A 19,110-nucleotide genomic window follows, 5' to 3' on the forward strand; every position below is an offset into this window, starting at 1 on the left:
GGAAGAGGCAGTTGTCACTCGAAATGGTCTGTACTGGCTGCTTGAAGATGTTAAACATGAATATGTTAGTCTTACACAGGACTTTGGTGATTAAAAGCAGGAGATGCCTTTCAGTGAAGATGAAGGAGCTGATGGGCTCATTTTGCTGCAGCTGTGTTGAGTCTGTGAAATTTGGATACCCTCAGCACCTCTGGAACTCTGGCCACCTAGACTGAATTTTTTTTTTTATGGTCCATTGCAAAAGCACTTCATACATGATTACTACCTCTTTTAGCAGCTTTTATTGTCCGTTCCTGTCACTGTGGGTGCACATGCCTTGCTCCTGTCATTCCTCGTGCCTTGAGGAAGGAAAACCTCTTGGCAAGAAAGGACTCTGAATGCACTTTAGACCTGCCCCCACCTTCATCCAGCACAGTATGGCAGTCGAAGACCACCTTCTGAAAGTCGTCCAAAGTTAAGCAGAATGTGACTTTTCACCATCAGAGCTGAGGGATTCTGTGTGGAGAATGTTATCCATGACTCCTCACTCCTTACCACCCCTGTCATCATTTTCTATAATCCTTTAAAGCCACCAGCAGACTTCTAGAGCTCTTACCCCTTTTCAGACCTGTCCTTTCCTCCCTTTCCTGTAATTTTCCCTGGCTATAAGTTTCTAATCATGACCCAACTTAGTCTTGTCCTTCACCTGTCACCCTCACAGACCACATCACAGAAAAACACCACACAAAATGGAGCTAAACGTCCCCCCAAGCAAAGGGTAAATTTGAAGGACTTGGATTACTTGGGTAACAACCAAAACAAACAAAAAGTAATAGGATTAAATGATGACAGCTTGCATGTATCTTGTCATTTCTAGCACTTTGGGACCTGCTTCTTGCTAGCATTAATCACTGTTGAAGCCAAAGGGGACTTCTTTCATATTTTTTACATCTCAGAACTGTAAAAAGTCAAGACAGAATATGGAAGAGAGAAGAAGAGACATTAGACCTTAATTAAACCCTAATATTCTTTTTGAGTGAAGGATTATAAATTCTGAGACTTTTGGAATCAATAGGAAAACCGAAGAGGAAGGAAATATTAAAAAGAACAGCAGACACAGGCTAAGGGCTCAGAAGAAAAGCACCTAAAGAGCTACCAGCATGAAAACCAGTAAGAAAAAAATTATAATCTTTGCCTAACTCTGGTCTGGAAATTAATTCAAAGCTTTCTCCAAGCTCCTGATCCAATTAGTGAGTGCAGTTTAATTAGACCTGTAGTCAAAGGAAAAAAACAAGACCAACCAGGTTTCTGAGAACCTCATCTGAGTCTGGAAGTCAGGAGGGAATGTATTGACCTACCCAAAGATTGGAGGAAGAAGAGAAAATACTCCATAAGCACCAGAGATTTAAATGATTTTCAGTGCCTTTAGAGACTATTGTTTTGCTGGACTATTATGTGCAGATACCTCTACACCCCCTGCTCCACTCCTCATTTCAGCTTCTTAGCTTTTTTTTTTACCTCCCCAGTTTTTCCATAGGATCTTTCAGAGAAGCAGAAAGAGCACTAATTTCTCACATCATTTCATTGCCAGCTGGTTTTGCTTTTTTAAACCCTTGTGACTCACAAGTAATATGAGTTTCCCAGAAGTGAAAGAGGTGTATTTTCCTATCGAAAAGAACTGTTTAGAATGACTCCTCTAGGGTCAAACTAACTTGAATTACGCAGTCAATATCTGGCTAGCGCTCCGGGAGCTTCTCTGGGAACTGGGGATAATCTCCAAGGCCAAATAAATACTAGTGAATAAAAGAGGCAAAGGACTATTCTCTGGATCCTAAAATAAGTGGTGTGGCACAGCTTGCACTTACACAGCTATACTGCTCCTTCCACTCGAAACAGGATATCCTTGTCCATACTGTCCAGTGGGAACAGTGTGTAGCCCATGTTATTCCCTCAAAATATGCCCACACAGCAGGCAGGAAAGTGCTAACCAGCACCATGCTCCTGCTGGCTTCAGCACAGGCAGAGCTTTGGATTCCCAGCATTGCTTGAAGTCATTCACCTTCACTTATTCACAGATAAAAGGAGGACAAATGTGCATTTATCACTTAGACTCTCACAAATAAATGTAAAGCAGTTGCTGTAACTGCCTGAGCGATGGCATAGCTAGAAGACTGTTTGCTGTCATCCTTTCAATAAATCCCAATTTAAGGGATTTAAACTGTGTTAGGCATTCATACAATTTTAGTAGTATAAGAATATGATCTGTTACTTGGCCTCCTAGATTAATGTCAGACATATATACATGCTTTTTTTGGAGGGAGAGAGAGAGAGAAGGAGGGAGGGAAGGAGGAAGAGAGAGAAGCAAGAGAAAATGAATATTGCTGGTGGGTGCCAAATATAGTTCATGCGGTAATGCATAACATCATTATTTTCTATTTAGAGCACAGAAACAAGCCTATAGCTTGCTTAAAACATGTTGTTTTACTGGAGAACACTAAAACCACTGAAATTCAATGGCTTTTGGAAGCTTTCCAACTCAGTCATTTGCAATCCACTACACTCTGTGGTTTAAATTCAACTTAAATTAAACAGTTAGGGAGGCTAAAAACAATGCTGTGCTTTAAAATGATAATGAAATAACAATAAAATTATTTAAAATTATTACTATTATTATTATTATTATTATAAAAAAAATCTTCATCTAGTTATCTCTTCCACATTCACCCCCACATCCTGCTGTTCCTCCTGTAAATTTACTAATTAGGCTGTAGCACTTAGTCTCTTTTAAATGTTGTAGCCTTATACAGAAATTAAAAGGTTTGATATCTTAGAAATGATACACCAGTTCCTAGTGTACAAATAGCTACTGTTGCTCTTTTAGCAGTTCTCCTCCATTTATTTAATTCCTTAATTTCTTATCCCCAACACTAATGGCAACAACTCCAGGACACAAGCAAGCCAAACAAAGTGGAGATAAAGAAAGGGAGGTATGGCCAAAAATTGTCTCTTTAAAATCACATGGAAAGCAAAGTTATTAACTATCTTTTCTTCAAATAAATGAGCCTTTACAGAACCTATTCAATCCTAAAAATAGACATTAAGTGGGATTCTATAATTCGTTGGGAATAATGCCTTGGGGATATTTTGCACTATCCATGCTTAAAAAGCAAACCCATTAGACATCAGAGCAAAACGTCAGATATTATTTTAACAGCAAGAGTTATCCATCTCATCAGCAGCAGCAATAACTTCTGTTGACATTTTGCCAATTGAAGTTTGCATGACAATGGGGTGGGGATGGGAGTGAGCTGAAGCCTCTCTGTGACATTAATTGACTGGGTTTTAGCACCCATTCAAGGTGAGTGCAAGGGGCAAACACTGCTGCCCAGGTTTGTGAGCAGAAAATGGAGCGTGGCTTGGCCAGTGCCACGCAGGGAAGCATGGCATGGCCTGGAATGATGATCCAGAGCACGGCATGGCCTGGAATGATGATCCAGAGCACAGCATGGCCTGGAATGATGATCCAGAGCACGGCATGGCCTGGAATGATGATCCAGAGAATGGCATGGCCTGGAATGATGATCCAGAGAATGGCATGGCCTGGAATGATGATCCAGAGCACGGCATGGCCTGGAATGATGATCCAGAGAATGGCATGGCCTGGAATGATGATCCAGAGAATGGCATGGCCTGGAATGATGATCCAGAGCACAGCATGGCCTGGAATGATGATCCAGAGCATGGCATGGCCTGGAATGATGATCCAGAGAATGACATGGCCTGGAATGATGATCCAGAGAATGACATGGCCTGGAATGATGATCCAGAGCATGGCATGGCCTGGAATGATGATCCAGAGAATGACATGGCCTGGAATGATGATCCAGAGCACGGCATGGCCTGGAATGATGATCCAGAGCATGGCATGGCCTGGAATGATGATCCAGAGCACAGCATGGCCTGGAATGATGATCCAGAGGGAGGGAGCCCAGCTCTCTGCACTGCACCAGAGCCCAAGCTCCTCACGCTCTAATTGATTCCTCTCCCAACACCACTGTGAGGTACTCACTGCTGCTATCTCTCTGCAGCAGAAAGGAAGAAGATGGGAAAAAGGCACAGAGACTCCATGTGATGCATCTGGAGTTATTTGACAACTAAAGCCACGTCTATAAAGCCAAAATCTTGTAATTTTATCATCAGGTGTAGGTAACACAATATTTAGCAGATGTACTCCACACAAGCAGGGTTATTTTTACAATATTACTCCCTAGATACCCTATTTGAGAGGTGACATAAGAACCTGAAGCAGTGATCCAGGGCTGCTGGAGAAATCAAATGCTAGCCAAGCTGTTGTGGCTTTGGGATGTCAGCTAATAACTAATACAGCCTCGTTGTGCATTGGGTGGATTGGCCCAGCATGACCTAAGATGCCAGGATTCAATTCCCAGCATGACACAAGCCTTCCAGTCAGTGTCCCACTGGACATGACTCAAGTGTTCTGAAGATGTACTTTCTTCCATCTCCCCAGTTGGGTGTTTGTTTCCAGAAGTCAACAGGAGATTGAGACTTTAAAGGGAGTACTTTCCCTTCAAATCTAAGAATACCCCCTCTTCCCGTAGTAGTATTTGAAAAACAGAGTCAGAGCAAAGCCAAAACATGCTACCTATTAAGTCATCTTCTGTGTAAAGTCTTTCCATGGAAATGACAGAGAGGTCCCTCAAACATCTCAAAAGGGGAAGGCAGCACAGCAGAGAGTTGTTCTTTCTTGAGTGGTCTGCAAAGGCAGATTTCACTTTTCTCCCAGATTCCCCACTTAGGGAGCACGACTCCTGAGAGTGTATTCAGGGAATTTTGCCCTTCTCAGAATCTGTGAAAGTCGAGAAATCCTCATTTTAAAAAAGACCTTTCCTGCTGCCAAATAAAAATTTTCAAGTAGCTCAGTCTGTGGTCACCATTTTAGAGTGCTAATGCTCAAGCCTGGTTCATAGGAAACCCCTCCCTTTCTACAGAAATCCTTCTGATTCCATATCAGCTTCTAGGACAGTTTTTAGAAATTTGTTAAGAAAACAACAATCCTCTACCCTTTCCTCCTTCTTCCCCAGAAACCCAGTCCCAATCAAAAATAAAATAACTTTTCATTCAGGTTACCAACGACTGTGAAGAAATTTAGTTTAAATAATAGTTTTTTAAAAACATGCAATGGCTTTTGTAATGCAAAACACAGGCTTGGTTCTGAGAGAGGCCAAAGTGACCAGGATATAAAATGCTTGTTCTGCAGGAGCTGTATTTTAAGACTTACGTTGCTCTGTGCTTGCTTGTTCTCCTCTGTGAACTATGCTCTGGGAAAACACCATGTGATTATGCTCATCAATATCCTCTACCTTTGCCAAGCTGGAATTCAGGAGATAACCCTTTAAAAGGAATGACTAGCGACAGCAACATTTCAGAAAGGCAAGCAAGCACAGTCTCGGTTTCTTTCACAGTGTTATTTCATCTACACTTATCTTCTTAATTTTTTGCTTTCATTCAATAAGAGAGAAACCAGCCTCAGCCACTCCCCCAGTTTCACATCACAGATTTTTTTCTGTTCATTTGCTAAGTGGATCTTCTACCTGACTCTTTCTGCAGCATGGAAGGTCACCTTGATTCAACGATGCTCTTGGGCTCCTCTTCTGACAGAAACTAGAGTCTATTATTTTGTACTATACTCAAATTCTAGGCTATGGGACTTTTTTTTAATGTAAAGCTTTTTTAAAGTTCCGTTGGAAAGCTCTCCTATTTGCATTACAATGTTCCAGCAAGAACATCTTATAGCTAAAAAGTGTGATTGAGGTAAGTCTAAAATAAGCCCCCAAAGCATCAAAATTATAAAATCTATTGAAATTCTACCTTTTAAATTAGAGCAAAGGGTAAAATATACAGAAAAAGTTGGCCCTGATGATGTGGGGCTGCTGCTGTTTTCACTTTTCACTTAGCAAAGGTACAGAGAAATTCTGAGTCCAGAATACAAGTCCTGATTCACAATTCCTTTCTCCCCAGAGGGCAGACAGGCAGTCAAATTCCTCTCTGTTACCAAACACAGACCAATCCAGATTTCTTCAAAGGTCAGACGTGAGCCCCAAACTACCTGTCAACATGCATGCCTCTAAATATTGCAGAGAATAGCCAAAGCATTCAGGTAGAAAAGAGCTTTTGAATGAAGATGTCAAAAATCCTACTCTCCTGACTGAGATCAGCTGGGGTAAGAAGCACAGTTTTACTGTTGAACCAGCAGAGCCATAATATTTTACGCCAAATGAGGATATGGCTCATAAATTCAATTTAAGCTCTCCATGAGCTGAAGTTACAGGAATTTTCCACGACTATCCAGTATCAGTATCCAAATTCAGTGTTATGCCAATAGTCTGCACTGGTGAAATAATCTGGCTATGGAGAGAGAATGAAAAAGATAGCTCGATATTCCATCCATCTATGACAACAGAACGATACTGCCACAGCTCTTCAGCCACAAGCACACACAAACAAACACTGTCCACATGAAAATACGAATATCTAGTTGTGTATACATACAGTTACAAACACCAGCAAGAGTCACATTGAGCAGCCATGTTATTTTTAACCACTCTTCGTATGAACTCATTCTCTTAAATTTTTTAGCATCTCTTTATCTAACATACTCTGCCAGTGCTTTGTTTGGGATAAGGAAAGTGGTTTGTATTCAAACTAAACAAACATTATATATTTATAATGCTAATCTTCTGGAATTCTAATGCATTTGATAATAATAATACATATTTCTGTCAATAGGTGTTTCGAAAAGTGGAACAAACAAAAAATAAATGGACAACATTAGCAGAAACATATATTTTTGAAGAATGAGTCAGTTCCAGCTGGCTGTGGTGTTTGGACCAAGCTGTGATTAAGATTTCATTAGTAAAAGGGACAGTACTAGGAAGAGTAAAGCCAAAATCAACCTGCCTCCACCCATCTGCAAAGCTCCAAACCAGCATCTGACCAAGCCTGAACCTTAATGCCTGTGTCCAGAGACTGGGCCCCTTGATTCTATTGAAAAAAGCAACAACACGCTTCATTTAGTGACTGTAAGCATCAGTATGTGAAAACTTGCCTTCTTTTACTTATTCTTTACTGCTACTGTACTCAGTTAGAAATTTTCTCTGTCTATGTCCCATGAGTAACATCTTTATGTACAACTTGCCTAAAGGTCAAGGAAATCTCTGTGCAGTGATGGCTTCAGGTGGAACAGCTGGAGGCCACAGAGAACTATCAGGAAGGTCCTCTGATAAAACCAACTGAGCTAAAAACTCTTACATCATTCATCCTACCTGCTCCAAAGGTAGCATTTAGAGCTACTGGGAAGTCTTGAACTCCTGGTTTCTTGGCATATGTTACTTTTTCTGAGAGGCTAATGCAGCCTGAGGGCTGTTGCAGTGTCAGTGAAGCTATAGCAGAAGGGAAAGAAAGCACAAGGAAAGAGGAATGGGTGCAGAAAAGAAATTTTCCCCATGTCACACCCTCTATTTTTGGCTCTCATGTCAACAGGGAGGAAGACAAGTAGCAGACAATGACCACTGTCAGCTACCAGGCAACTTTTAAACTGGGAAAAATCCATGCCATTCTTTGCAAAATGAACAGGGTCACAAGAGGCAAGGGACACGCCTGCCTGTGCAACCCCCAGAGCCCTCCAGACACAAGTGGATAAGCACAGCACTTAGACTGACTGTAGCTCTTACTTAGCAAGATCTTTCTTTTTGGTTAATCATATATTTTTGTACAAATAGGAGGATTCTATATTTACCCAGCATAGCAATTTCTTTTGCTTCTTAGCAATTGGAGAAATGAGAGATGAAAAATCCAGCAGCTCATCTCGAATGACTTAATGCCAATACAGGATTACTGCCTATCCCATATTTTCTAATACTTTCCTACCCCAAACACCCGTAAGGACTGGGATTTAACTTTGTATCCTTTAGAAGATTATTCTAATTGAACAGATACTGGGTATTTTTTTCCTGATACTTGATCTAAGCTTTATTTCATCTCTTATGATGGTAAATCCTTGGTTCTGTGTACAACCAAAAATAATTCCCATTTGTCACTGGCATTTGGGCAGTACTTGGCCCTGGAGGAAATAAACACACCATCTTCATGGATACTGCTGTGGATGCTGGGTGAGGTGCTCCCACAATAGCACTTATCCCCCTCTGTATTCTCTGCAATATTTGAAATGAATATACTGTATAATAGCACAGCGGATTTTCCTCTAAGGTTCCTCAGGAATTTACCACAAAATAGTATTAGTTGCTGTCTGGTGGATACTTGCTCTAGTGATGGTCCAGAAAACAAACTCCCTTCAATCATTTGAGCCACTCACAGCTGAATGGAAATATAAAGGTGTCATATCCCTCACATCTCTGCATGTGGCTGCAATCCCTCTGAGTGATCCTGGCAGTGCTGAGGAACAGTGAGTGTTGTGTTTTCATGATGGAATTAGGAGATTCAGTTGTGGAGGTACCAGATTTCCAGTTCACAGGATCATAGAATGGTTTGGGTTGGAAGGGACCTTAAGGCTCATCTCGTTCCAACCCCCCTGCCATGGGAAGGGGCACCTTCCACCACACCAGGTTGCTCAAAGTTCTTAGTGTAAAATCAATCTTATCCTCTGATTAGTGTCTTATTTTCCACAATCTTACTTTCTTCAACTCACAATCCTGTGTTCTCTATCTTGAAATCAGTGATAAGCCTCTATTCATACTTTCTTAGAGATCATTACAGACTTCTAATTATTCCTTTCAGACACGAGTTTCATTTTTAGTTTCTTTCTCTGCTTTTTCCCTGTGTCTCTCCTTCAGAAGAAAAAATTTCGGCTCACTGCAACTTTTAATGTTTGCAGTGGGAATGGGTGAGCATTCCTAGGATGAGTGATTGAGGCAGTGTATTAATGATTCCCTTATACATTGTAAATTCCATTTGCAAAGAAGCAAAGTTCGTTATTTTAAGCCCTGCTTGCATATCCCCCCCCTGCGATGGCAGATAGACCATCTCTGAGTTACAATGGGGCGAGAGCTGGGATTGACTGCAGACTGCTTTAATGCCACTCTTAATGACAACTTGTGAAGATTAGGAAGTTGTCAGAATCAGATATCAGCAAAAGCTCCAGCTTGCTTTGTGAAGTCAGTCTGAATTAATTAATGGGTAGCTTTCCTTTGATATCGCTTTGATATTTGGCTGCAGCTGGATAAAAATCAACCACAAAGGAAGCTACATTTTGTTTACCACTGCTTAAGACTCTGTTTAGCTCAATGTGATGTTTTTTTTCTTTTGCAGTTTTTGCCTTTTTAACTTCCCTGGCACAAGGCAATAGATACAGGCTTTTGTTAACAAATGGAGTTATGGTGGCATCTTTTTCAATGACTATTTCTCTCTGCTCCTGCAGATAGTCAGGCTACTGTCTGGTAGCAGAGTCATTACTGATTTCAGCTAAGCTGAAGGTGAAAAGATGGAACATTCCAAAAGTGAGACAAATATTAGCTTTCCCCCCCTGTTAGTGTTTTTCCTGTTAAAAGGTATTTGACACTTAAATTGTAAAATAATAGAATCATAAAATCATTGAATCACAGAAAGGCTTGGGTTAGAGGAGATCTTGAGGACTGTTTAGTTTCAACCTCCTGCCATGGGCAGGGACACCTTCCACCAGGTCTGTCCAAGCCTTGTTCAACCTGGCCTTGAACACTTCCAGGGATGGGGCATCCACGAATTCTCTGGGCAACCTGTGCCAGTGCCTCACTACCATCACAGTAAAGAATTTCTTCCTGAGGTCTAATCTAAACCTACTCTCACTTTAAACCCATCCTCTGTGTCTTGTCAATAATATTTGCTCTCTGCTTTAGTGGGTACTGAACACTGGCTTCACACACTGACAACCTAAAATATAAACTCTGCAACTACATGTCCTCCATGTCTTTCCAGGGTGGGAATTCACAGCCCATTTGAGCATCTCTAAAGGTTTTGGATGTCTACTAAGACAATCAGATGAACATGTCTGTACCCCAGACTGGTGCTTGCACCCAAATGAATCCCCATATACTTTTGGCAGCCCCAGTGGCCCTGATGGCCAGAGGAGGAAGGATTTCTCTGCACAACACAGGGAAGAGCAGACAAAAAAGTGGCTCTTCCAACTAAACTGATGAAGATGATAATTTCTTCCAGAGGATGAGCAAAAATAAATTATCTCTCTGAGTCTGCAAAGAGTGATTTTAATTAGGCAGAATATGATTGTCCAAAGTGTGTTACTAGAACAGGAGACTAGAATCAGGCCACCCAGTTTCACCTCGTTTTTGTGGTATTATGGGGTTTTTGAGCACCACAGGGAAGACAAAACTTCTGTTTTTTCTCTTACCAGGTACACTGTCCCATTCAGCAGCACAGTGCACCTGCCCAGGCTGATTCATCACCTGACTGAAATGGGGGAAATCTGGCTGGGGCCTCCTCAGCTTCCTGCACCACCACAGGAGTGCAAACACACAATGAGCCAGCACTGCATCCCTCCAACAGCAATGGACCACAGAGCAGAGGTGTCTGTAGGAGGCACCCCAGCTCACAGGGTTGGACACAATGGCAGGAGGATGCTGAACAAACATTCTCTCTGATATAAACATGCCATGAGCCCAGGCTCCTTAGTCATAACATAACTCAGATCCACGGGTGCCAGGCATGGCTATCAAGGCAGGTAAATGGCATCCAAGGGCATCTCTAATGATGTTGCTTCCTGATGCCTGCAACTCTGTTTATGATTTGCCTTTCTAATTTCACTATTGTAGGAGTAGTCAGACAGCTAGGAAGGCTCCCTGAACTGGTTTTTCATTACTGAGACAATTTTAATTGCTCGTGTCGTGGTGCTAATGAGGCTGACTGAAGCACCTGTACTTTCTGTTCCAGATAACAGAAAACAGCTAACACCAGCAGGAGGATAAATAGCTGTTTAAGAGAGTGCCTGGGCTATTATCCTTAGCTAAGCACCCCACCTAAATCTTGGTGAGCTTTGCAATACCCTGGAGTACTCCAGTAATGGCCTCTCGATTTTCTTCAGAGATTTCTGAAGTGCACAGCAAAAGGTTCTCCAAGTCAGTGATTTTTGAGTATCCAGCTTAAAAGTGATATCCTGTGAACTGATGCTCCACCCTCACTGACTAAGATGTTCTAAGTTGGACAAAAAGGTCTGGAGGGATTTTGCAAAGTGATGACCTCAACTGGTCAGAGTTATGGAAACCAGAGGTAAATCCCAGTGTCACACGCCAGAATGGTTTGGCCTTTAGGGGATGAGCTTCCTGAGTGAATTTTTCTGAGGTCAAGTCATTATTATGCATTACTTAATTTCCACCCCAATATTATTATGCTCCAAAGCTGTGTTAAAAAAAAAAAAATATTCCTGAACTACTCCAAGAGTTCTCTAAAAAGCTAGTGTGCATCTAACTGCTTTGGCAGCTGGGCCAGTGTGGTCTTGCTTCCCAGCAGGAAAAGCAGCAAACTGATATGGATGTTTAGGATCTAAACCAGCTCATTGATGCCCATGCCCTGTGCAGCTCTGCACCCTCCTGACACACCACAGGTGCATCACCCTCCCCAGGTAAGGCAGGTCAAGGTTTAGCCACCTTATCTCAGTGCCTCACCAATGGATCTTCCTGCACTTCCCTGTTCTTGGAGAGTCTCTTCCTAATATTTGAAGTTTTTCCAAAGAACAAAATACTTACTAGAGCATGGAGTCATATCCAGGTATCACAGTACTCGAGCCACTGCCCTCAGTACCAGGCAACCACGTGCTGCTGCTTGCTCTCACTCTCACCAGAATCTGATACTTTCATACAGCTGGAGCAGCTTCAAGAGGAGAAACAGTGACCTTAATCTTAGCTAAGTCCACTGGTGAAGACTCTGTTAGGTCAATCCAAGCTAAATCCTTTCAATAAACAAGGCAGAGAGGATATGAACTGCATTCTCCTTGCATGCCAAGTTATCCTAATGATGAGGCTGTGAATTTGGTGAAGGCAAATTTGACCCCCATCCTTCAATGAGAAAAAGGGACAACATAATTATGAACTAAATGTTTTGCTCAATTTAGAGAAGTTATTTTCATCACTTGGTCAATATTCCCCTCTCCCTACACCTGCACAAAACTCTCCTATTAATCTTCAAGTTCAGCTACTTACAGATTTCACTGGGTTCCAAAGCAAATTTTTTCCATTTTATACACCTGGGGCTGGTGATGTATTCTGTATTTCACAACAATGGTAGATGCAAACCCAACTTTTCTACTAAGGTATCTGAACTTAGTGCAAATACTCATTTTCACTGAAGTAGCAGTCAGTGCAACATTTTTTTTTTGGAGGGGCAGGAGTAGAAGTGGTCATTTTGAATTAAAAAAAAATAACCACATGTCTTCTGAGCTAGGAAAAGTGTATCATTAAGTGGGTTCCTTTGCATACTATTGTAAAGGAAGGAATGGGCCAGATCCACTTTCTCAACATCATTCAATGTCTTATAGCTCACTTCCTAGGAACAGATGCTCCTTGGGAATTCTCTTTCCCATCTGGTTATTTTTATCATTTAAGCAGTTCTATACTCTTTGCATCCTTCATTAAACAGCATTTGGCCATACTATATGGGTAGTGAATTAGTTTAATTTGTCATCATAAATCAATCACTGCAAAGCCTTAACTAAGTTAATTGCTCTTTGAATTCCCTTTCTGTTTGTCAAAATCTCTCAGAGTCACTGATATATCATATTCAGGCTATTATTCAAATCATATTGGATGATTACCTTTTTATTACAGGTAATTTTTATATAATGTTCATATAGTACTGACAAACCATAAGGCTTAAAACAGAGAAGGGAACTGGATATTAAAACACTACCCCAGAAAGGAGAGTGTCAAGATAGTCATTAAAAAGGAACTCATAATGAAAAGCGAGAACCAGAAACATATTTGGGTTTTTTGCTCTTGTTGGACAAATGGTATTTTATCAGAAAGTGAATGAGGTTTAATGGTAATGGCTGGGCAGCCATGGGTGCCTGCATTTTGGACCAGATTATTCTGATTATTATTTTTCATATTCTACACCCCTAAATGGATTTGAGATTTCCTTACAGCTGGTATACAACCTGTGGGCAAAGTTCCCTCTAAGCTCGTCCTGCTTCCCTATGATGTAAAAAACATTTAATTAAACCAGTAGTGATTCTTACAATGTAAAAATTAAAAATGTTTTCCTTGACAACGTATGGCAAAAAAGGAAGACATGAATATTTAACAAAAACAGTTTCTACAAACTCCACCTTGCTGTTAAAATATTAAGAGCTTTCTCAAAATGGTATTTCTTCTTTGTTAAACTCTTAATCAAATCAATTCATACAGCTAATGTCCTAATTTCATGCCAGAACTTCAATAAAAAAGGTTTGCTGCTACTTGGAATATGTATATCCCACTTGAAATAAGAACCATGTAAACCATGATTCTGTTAAAAGCATGGGAATGCAGAGTGTGGGCTGTTAATTATTTTTGTGATAACCTTAGGTAGGAGGATGTATAAAAAATGTACATAAAGACAACAAATAACCCTTACCATGTCCAATAAATCTAACTTCAAATACAGAACAAAGACTCCAAAGAGTTTTAGGCGTAGATTTTACAAATGGATGTCCATTGATTTCTGACTTCAAATAGCCTCTGCATGACATTAAAGGTGCATTTATTCAGCTCTTTGGCTCCAAGAATCCAACCAACATATAGTGCTCTTGTGTTACCTATCTGCACTTAACCCTTGCCAGGAAATCCTACCAGGTTCATTTGTCAGCAAAACAGAGCACATTCTGTTTTTAAAATAAAGCATGTTAAAACTAAAACAAAGAACAAATGTCAGTGCCATGAAGGCAGTTAAAGCAGTCCCTGAATACAGCTCTTTGAGGTTTGCCCTCTATACAGAAGCCAATTTTCACTAAGCAGCAAATTAGAGCATAGGGGAACCAAGATTATTACATCTAACTGAAGGTACAGAATAAATTTAGATGGGTGGAATTTATTGGATTACTCTGTTTAGGGAATAGAAGTTAAACACCTCTAACGAAGCCATGAGATTCTTAATGAAGATGAGACTAGTTAAGGCCTCAGTTCTACATCTCATCCCTAAGAAACCCATTTCTAAGATCATTATTACATTCAAATTGAGGTTTTCCCTTTTCTCCCTTCTGCCTTTTAAAACAAAATCCAAATGAACACTCCAAGAAAACCTGACTCTAAGCTGAATAATATAAACCACATCCCTATGAGCTATGAGGGTATCAGCAACCTGCTCTCATGCTATGTTTGAAAAGACACATCTGAAAATTCATGTTGTTCCTTTGCAAGACATAAAAGCTACTTGTGATGCCAGCACCAAGTAAACAGAAGAGAACTGTCCCTGTTTTGTTGATCTGTATCATATAGCATAACAATATGCCTGTATTTCTCAAACACTGCATATTTGCTTCTCTGCCTAGTAGCAATCGTACATAACAAGTGATATCTAAATATGTATTTTGGGAAAGATAAAAGCTCCAATATATGACAAGGAATATTATGACTAACAGAGAGATTATATTAATCATGAATAAAAAGATGATGTTTGATCCTACTTGTGCAGAAAGTTTTAAATTTAAAAAAAAATATTTTAAATGAATTTCTATCCTCAGGAAAATGATTAAAACCAGAAAAGCCTTGAGATGTCAGCTGGTGACATGTTTTTCTTCTTTATCTTTCTTTTTTTGTTGTTGTTGCTATGAAAAAAAAATCTGAGAGAATATAGCAAAGTGCATCATTAACTTCTTATTAATTTTATAATACAAAGGCAATTCAGTTAAAATAGTAGTGCTGCAACTTTAAATTACAGAACTAGCTTGGTATTTAATGAGAGATTTAGCACAGCGGGGTTTCTGTTAAATTAAGTTGTGCCTTCACATCACAGTGGGAAAACAGGTGTATATTGGTTTAGAATTATGGAAATGTTGACTAATTCCAAGGCTTGTAATCAAACAGCAAGGCACCCTGCAATATTTTCTTCCAAGATTCTGCATTAATCATTTATGTCTGGTCTTATTTTCTTCATGTCCACTAAAAGGGTGCAGCTCAAAGGAGCACATCAAGAGCTGGTGTTTTCATCTCTTTTAAGGATGAGGTCTAGGCAAAAAGCAGAGATAGAGACATAGCACTGCAGGCTTTGCTCAAAAACCTACTTAAATTAAACTGAACATGCAGCCTTGGAAGGGGGATAAATTTCACACTAACCCCCCACTTTTTTGGCTTCAATAATGCTGACCCAAAACCTGCTTACCGAGCTACATGGAGCAAGTCTGCACTTAAGAAATGAAGAGACTAAACCCAGAAATAATCTGGGCTCCATCAATAATGAACATGGAGCTATTCTCCTCCACACCTCTGCAGCAGTGCAGGTTACACCTGAGTTACACCTGAGTGCAGGTAAGACACAGACGAGTTCCAACAGCCACAGCCCCCTGCTCCAGCCTCTGACAGCTTTCCTTACCTCACATTAACAGATCTCCTGCCTTTGCCTCGGATTTTCCTCCTGGGCTGTTTAAGGGTGCATGGGAGTATTACAGCAAAAGGAGAAGACATGGATTCTTTTATTTCCAGGAGACACCTTAGTACTGAACCCCCTCCTGACCATACCTTGCTGACTGGAAGCAAGCTGACACTTGATGCCCAAACGAACCTGATCCAAATTCATCCCTTGTTGTAGCTCTGACAAAAGATTGCTTCCATTTGCTCTGAGACTATTTCACACATGGAACTACCCACTACTGATTCCTGCTTATTTGGTAAAAGCTGCTTAGCAGGCAAGAGGAACAATACAGAAATTGCTACAATTCATGTAAGGAGAACCCTGCTAACGTGAAGCATTTCCAGCACGTGTGCCACAACTTTAAAGCGTGCTTAAATGAAGTTATTTTGGGAATACACAGATGCAGCATAACAGTATCCCCATATATGCTGAATGTCAGCACACTGCACGTGCAAAATATAGAATCTCTTATAGAAGATATGCTGAATCATTCTGAAAGACAAGTAGTAGAAATGTATTCAAGTTGCTTCTCTTTATTAAAGGCTTCCCTTTAAAAAAGTAGATATAACAACTTATCTCATAGCAAAATCTAAATATCTCTGGCTGTATCAGGACTATTTTTAAAGCCAAGGCCCCAGAGTCATGGGAATGCAATTTCCACAATTCCTTAAAAGAAAACTTTGTAACCTCACAGGACAGGAAAAAACAGCTTGGAAAGATAAATTTTAAATGACAAAGAGCTAGAGAGAGCTTTAGAAAAAAAATATATTTTTGAATCTATTTTAAAAACATCAAAAGGTACACTAGTGTCTTTAACTGTTGCCTGTTCATTAGCTGTGCAAAAATCAGGGTAAAATGATGCCCTGCTCAAGTAAAATGCAATGCAGAGCTGAGCCAGCTTTGCCACTTGTACATGGGGAAGTCAGAGAGGGAATCTGTCCCGCCAAGCCACCCACTGGGATAAATAAGATCTCTCAAAACACAGCAAGCAGCTTGGGGGACTCAGGGAGGAAAAGAGAAAACTAAAAGCAGCTGAGGGAGCTGGGTTTGTTTAGCCTGGAGGAAAGGAGGCTTGGGGTGACCTTATCCTCCCTCCAACTCCCTGATAGGAGGGTGCAGCTGGGTGGGGATCAGGTTCTGCCCCCAGGAAACCAGTGACAGGATGAGAAGATGTCGTCAAGCTGCACCAGGGGAGGCTCAGGTTGGACATCAGAATGAACTTCTTCACTGAAAGGGTGGTCAGGCATCAGAACAGGCTGCCCAGGGAAGTGGTGGAGTCATCATCCTTAGAAATGTTCAAAAAACCAACTAGATGTGGCACTTAGTGCTGTGATTTAATTGACACGGTGGGTTTTGGTCAAAAGTTGTACTCCATGATCTTGGAGGTCTTTTCCAACCCTTATGACTCTGTGATTGTATGATTCTAAACAGACCTTGCCTACTTCTAAGGGGGGTGATGAGTAGATCTTGTGGTAGAGCTTGAGGGATTCTATCTGGGCAGGGCTCCAGCAGCTTGGGATCACCTCCATCCTACCCAGCCAGTCCACAAAGCCATCAGACTCCAAGCATGATGGAGAGCAATCACTCAGTGAGTTGGTTTAGGTGCAACATTGAATGGGGTTAGAGAGCTCCCATCCAAGGGCTTGGCCTTTTCTGGCAGTGTGGATGGGAACCATAAACTGAGGTTGCAGAGCCAGAGGGTGCTGAGATTCAGCCTGAGCTCCAAAGGGGTCTCAAAGGAATTGTCCTTCAGAGCCTTCCTTTCTCTCTCGAGGATGGCACATCCATCCTCGACACCCTCAACTCTGAGGCTCCACTGGGAGGCTTGTAAGGTCTTGATACTGTCCCTTGCAAGGGCCAGTTGCTGGAAAACATCACTTGAAGTGCCACTACTTATCTCCTGTTTCCCTGGCCTACCTTTGCAGATTTCCCACCACCATTCCCAGCATTTTCATTGCATTTGACAGAGGACTCCCATTTTTACCTTCAGCAGGGCTCACAGGTAACTGTCCCATGACAGCACTTCTCTATGCTGGTCATTTCCATGACACATGAGGTGGCTTTCCTAATAGAAAATCACTTGCATAAAGTGAACAGGCCAGATATAATTTTTCAAACACAGAGTGTCCAATTTCACACACAGCACATAGGAACTAAAGGAGATATTGGCCATATAACTGTCAGTCCAGGCAATGTTCTATTTATTTACACAGTGTATTTATTTATTTTCATGTCTGTAACCAGATACTACAAACATATACTTGAACACTTCTCCTACATCAAGAGGGAATATACCTCTATCCTTTATATTTTTTCTCTTCCATCCTCAAAGTATTCAGCAGAAAAAATGCAAATGGTGGTACAAGAAGACTTCAGAGTTAAGACATGCAATTACCAGTGATACACTTCTCTCTAGCCCTGTAATTTAAATATAAAATACCATAGAAAAATGCAAGACACCGTTTGTACAACACAATCACAACTATTCTGAATGCTGGTGCCAGTGGGAGCAGGTGGTGAGGAGAGGTGATGTCAGGAGACAGGATGACTCTGAGCAAGCAGCTATGTGGTATTACACTCCACAGCACCCTGAGATGTGCAGCCAGTGCATTCAGGTTCTTTAGAAACCATGTGGAAAAAGGCTGCATTTAACAAAATTTGGCCGTGTGTTGTCTTTTCTTCTTCTCTCCCTTTTCAAACATGAAGCCCCAGTGATGCAGTGTTTTTCTGCCATATGTTTTCTCCCCTCTCTCCCTCCCTCCCCCTTAAATAAATTTTAATAAAGATCCACATTGCACTTTGGCCACTGTCTCTAGTCAGCAGGAATCAGTATTGTTTCCAGCCAAGGGACTTTCCAGATAACAGCAACTGCCTTTAGACATGATGCCATTACTACAAGACTGGCACCAGCACAGGACAGGCCATCAGCTTAGCCACCCTCCTTGCAGAGATCAAGGTCATATGGGGTACCATGCAGCACTGAGAGCAAAAGGGCTATTTTTCTGGCAATAAAATAATTAGGATCAAAAAGTAAATGTACTCACCCCAGGTAAAGTTTTAATATTGTGCAGTGCATTCTGTGCCTCAAGAGCAGCTTTTCTTGTATAAAATGTTACGAAACAACAACCTATAGAGAGAAATGAAAAGCTTTCAGAAATTAGTGAGTATGATTTGTGAGAGTACAATAGGGAGGGAGAAAAAACACTGGTTGAACAACACATTATGAAAGCTGGAAATGTGAATTATCCTGAGGCGCCTGAATGACATGAATAAAAGAAAGCTTGTATGGTTTAAAATAAAAAGTCCCCCCCTGTGCATTGCATCTATAGCACACCTGCATTGTTAGTGAACTGTAATCACTTAGAAATTGTTAACCAAAATCCAATTGGCTTTGTACATCGTAAATAAGGTTATATTTTTCTGAAGGCTCCCCATTATACTTTGAATATAAGCAACATGGCAGGCTCAAGCAGCAGGAATTCATTGTTACATCCCAAGCAGAAAATC

The 19,110-nt window shown here is 40.9% G+C and overlaps 1 protein-coding gene across 17 annotated transcripts in view; it reads right to left on the minus strand.

The window, feature by feature from the left end:
- The window catches only part of CELF2 (CUGBP Elav-like family member 2), a 535,828-nt gene that overhangs the window by 75,357 nt on the left and 441,361 nt on the right, over positions 1-19,110 (minus strand). For all 17 annotated transcript variants that reach the window (XM_088165937.1, XM_088165951.1, XM_088165948.1 and 14 more), the window contains one exon: positions 18,648-18,730. In XM_088165937.1, the coding sequence (XP_088022063.1) occupies positions 18,648-18,730 (83 nt within the window). The remainder of the gene's footprint in view (positions 1-18,647; positions 18,731-19,110) is intronic.

Source organism: Sturnus vulgaris, chromosome 5 (assembly GCF_052056855.1).
Source record: "Sturnus vulgaris isolate bStuVul1 chromosome 5, bStuVul1.hap1, whole genome shotgun sequence".
Taxonomy (NCBI): Eukaryota; Metazoa; Chordata; class Aves; order Passeriformes; family Sturnidae; genus Sturnus; species Sturnus vulgaris.